Raw genomic sequence first — 3,938 nt, forward strand, 5'->3', positions numbered from 1 at the left:
AGTTTAAAGTTGAATCTATCACCTAGCGTTGCTCTGATTGGTTGGAGAGCTATCCTATTGCGTGCAGAGGGAATTTGAAAGACAATCGTTGATCCCGCCCCTCGGATTGAGCCTAGCCAATGGTGAGTTCCCAGAGTCGTACCAGGATGAAGGTGCAGTTGAAGTTGAGGCACTGCCCGCAGCCCTTGGCCACCATGAACCAGCTGCCGCCGTGGTGATGCTGCAGCATGGCGCCGGTGAACAGCAGCACGGTGAGCACGGCGTACACGCACAGGAAGAACAGCTTCCTGCTGTTGTTCTGCCAGTAGGCGCGCGTCAGGTAGCGCGGCGCTCGCCGCTTCTTCTGGTCCACCGCCGGGGGCTTCAGCCAGTTAGCAGCGCTGGAGGGACAGGAAGGAAGTAGCAGGAAGTTATACATCAACACAACAATACACAGACACACACACACACACACACACACACACACACACACACACACACACAAACGGACAGACACACAAGGACAGACACACACACAAAGTCACACACACACACACACACACACACACACACACACACACACACAAACGGACAGACACACACGGACAGACACACAGACACACACACAAACGGACAGACACACACGGACACACACACAGACACACACACACACACACACACACACACACACACAGACACACACACACACACACGGACAGACAGACAGACAGACAGACAGACACACACACACACACACACACACACACACACACAGACACACGCACACACACACACACACACACACACACACAGACACACAACTACACTTTTTCTGCTTTATCTCTTTATATATATATATATATATATATATATATATATATATATAACAATTGTTTTGGGTGTTGTGGGACCTGATGGTGAGGTTCTCCATGACCTCGGGGAAGTTCTCCAGCTCGGCCTTGAGCTCCTCGAAGGTGATGGATCCGCTGTTGTCTCTGTCGGCCGACTCAAACAGCGCCAGCGTCAGGTCGTCCAGCTTCTCCTCCGGCAGAGAGATGGCGCTCTCACGCAGACACGACTTCAGAACCGTCCGCAGCTCGTCCGGATCGATGGAGCCGCTGCCTGACAGACGACAAATAATACTTCCTTTGAAGGGTCAGTTCAGTTTTCTTCCCAACCCTATTTTCCCATGTTTCTGTGTCTAAATCTCTAATGTGAACAACAATCTTTGAAGTTAGTCCTGCAGCCACACCCAAATCACCATCACCAAACCCACCAGACTCCATGTAAATAATCAGGACTTTTAGCGTGTATAGAGCCAGCATATTTCCACTGATTATTTACATGGAGTCTGTTGGGTTTCACAAAAGCAGTTTTGCGGATGTTTTTATGTTTAAAAAAAGGATCTTACTCTTTAACAGAAAGGTCGACCTCCTTAGAAATCCTTTCCATAATGTTGTCAGACACTTAGAATATTAATCTGAGCCTGTCAGCAGCAAAACCAGAACTTTTGTGAATGTAAATACGAGCTGGACAATTACTATTAACTTACATTTTAGCTTGTTTCTCTGCTGCCGACTGCAGCGATCTCGCTTAATACTGGACCAATGTCAAAGATTGTTGTTCCCATGAGAATATTTTTAGATAAAAGAAAGTTGAAATATTTTTAGAATAAAAGTCGGAACATTTTGATAAAAACTCAAATTGAACAACTATGCTTTGCCTGAAGTGTGTTAATCTAAAAGAGGAGATGAATGTGGATGAATGTGGATGAATCCAGAGTGATGTGTGTTTCTGTGTGACGGACTGACCGTCCACGTCGTAGACCTGGAACAGGAACTTGAGTTTGTCCGTCTCGCTGCCGTGGATCAGCAGGTCCAGAGCTTTCAGCAGCTCGTCCAGACTGATGGAGCCGCTGCCATCCGAGTCGAACAGCGCAAAGAAACGCTCCGCAAAGAAAGACTGCACAGAAAAAACAACCGTTATAAAACAACCGGAAGGCTGCACATAGTCTATATCCACGACGTTCCACTTCCAGGATTGCTCCGGATGTCCATCCCCTTCCTCTGTCTCTGTGTTGGCGTTCTAACCTCCGGCTGATTTGTGAGGACTATGGTTAACTGCTCCTCAGATCTCTGCAGGGTAAATCCAGACAGCTAGCTAGACTATCTGTCCAATCTGAGTTTTCTGTTGCACGACTAAAACTACTTTTGAACGTACACATGTTCCACCAAAACAAGTTCCTTCCTGAGACTATTTAGCAGAGGCACCGTGGCTCCGGCCGGAGCTTAGCCCCGCCCACGATGATTGTGATTGGTTTAAAGAAATGCTAATAAACCAGAGCACGTTTTCCTCCCATCCAGGAATGCTGTGTGGACTAGTCAGACCTTCCTCTGCGGCGCTGTGGAGGAGGGGCTGGCAAAGTTGTTAAAGTTATAAAACAACCGAAAGAAAGACTGCAGAGAAAACACACGTTATTCATTAATTTACTTAATAACAGATAAAGAAACAACATTAACAGAATATAACAGATGCCAAAATCCTAAAAGACTCATCCACCGTTTGTGATGGAAAAATGTAATAAAAACAATTTCAAATACAACTGATACGTTTCAAAATATAATCATTTTCCCATTCAAACTAAACAATCACAGAAAAAGATGAATGCATCTAAATAAAGCTCCATGCAGGACTCGTGTGTTTTCTCACCTCTTTGACTTTGAGGGCCGTTTTAAACTCATCGATGTCGATCTCTTTGTCGTCCCCGGCGATGCTCTCAAACTGTTTGGTGACCCACTCCAGCCAGCGGGCGTCCTCGTCCACACTCATGCTGACTCTGCTGCTGCTGCTGGAAACACACAAATACAACTGGATACAATGTGCTAGCCTGGATGCTAGCCGAACTTAGCCCGCCCACAACATTTGACGTCGGGAAGTTTGGTCTGGACTTGATCCGTTGTGGAGAAACTATGCTCCAGCCAGAGCTGTTCGGACCAATCAGATTGTCAGGGCGGGCATTATACGATGATGGACAGATGATCAACAGTAATCAACATCGTCACCAAAGACCCCTTGGGTTGAATTCATTTACAACAAAGATGGCTGCCGCTGAAGAACTGAGATGTGTAGATTCCTCCATTGCGTCTGTTATAGAAGATATCGACAGTGTATTCATTTTAAAAGAGGAAAAGAGAACCGCGATCACGTATGTATACACATTGCCACACCTGTCCGCACGACACCGAAATTGCCGCCTCTGCCTTTGCTTCGTCGAAGCCTGCCTTTGACTTGCAGCTTCTCTGACGTCTGTCTCCGTTGCTCTGATTGGTTGTAGGTCTATCCGTTGCTCTGATTGGTTGTAGGTCTATCCAATTGAGTGCAGAGGCATTTTCTTTCCTGGTTCGGTTGAAACACGTCCCATAATCCCAGCCCAATGGAGCAGAATCAGACTCACATTCTGACTAGAATCTGAGTATGACCACGTCAGGCCCATGTGCAGCAACAGCAGCAATCGGCACACTGACTATTATTCATCATGATTAGTCTTCTTCTTCCGCCACATTTTTGTCCTGCTACTAGTCACGCAGCGTTGCCAACACAAGCACATTAAATACATCACAACGTGTGTAATGATCAGGAATAGTGTGATATGACTTTTCTAAGAGATTCGCCTCAAGTTTTTCACGAAATTCCCCAAAAACTGCGACATTTTTTCCATAGACTTTAATAGGAAATCGTCGGGAAATCGACTTAACATAGCTCAAATGCACCCCTCTTTAGGGCCATACTGATCCGCCATACTTTAATGCAGAAAATTAATTAAAAGTTTAAAAGGAAGACAAGACTTTGGCCTTTATTGGGATAAATGGACAATCTGATATCTAGCACGTTTTTTTACGAAATCACACTTTATGTATCGTCCAGTTTCCAGACCGTTTCAGATTTTATAATGTGTGTGT

The 3,938-nt window shown here is 45.6% G+C and overlaps 1 protein-coding gene across 1 annotated transcript in view; it reads right to left on the bottom strand.

The window, feature by feature from the left end:
* The window catches only part of nox5 (NADPH oxidase, EF-hand calcium binding domain 5), a 52,525-nt gene extending 49,706 nt beyond the window's left edge, over positions 1-2,819 (bottom strand). Inside the window, exons 1-4 of the mRNA XM_031307861.2 lie at positions 2,689-2,819; positions 1,791-1,941; positions 891-1,101; positions 143-380 (exon numbers count right to left, since the gene is read on the bottom strand). Of these exons, the coding sequence (XP_031163721.2) occupies positions 143-380; positions 891-1,101; positions 1,791-1,941; positions 2,689-2,808 (720 nt within the window). The 5' untranslated portion in view covers positions 2,809-2,819. The remainder of the gene's footprint in view (positions 1-142; positions 381-890; positions 1,102-1,790; positions 1,942-2,688) is intronic.
* Between the last annotated feature and the right edge of the window lie 1,119 nt (positions 2,820-3,938).

Source organism: Sander lucioperca, chromosome 7 (genome assembly GCF_008315115.2).
Source record: "Sander lucioperca isolate FBNREF2018 chromosome 7, SLUC_FBN_1.2, whole genome shotgun sequence".
NCBI classification, from domain to species: domain Eukaryota; kingdom Metazoa; phylum Chordata; class Actinopteri; order Perciformes; family Percidae; genus Sander; species Sander lucioperca.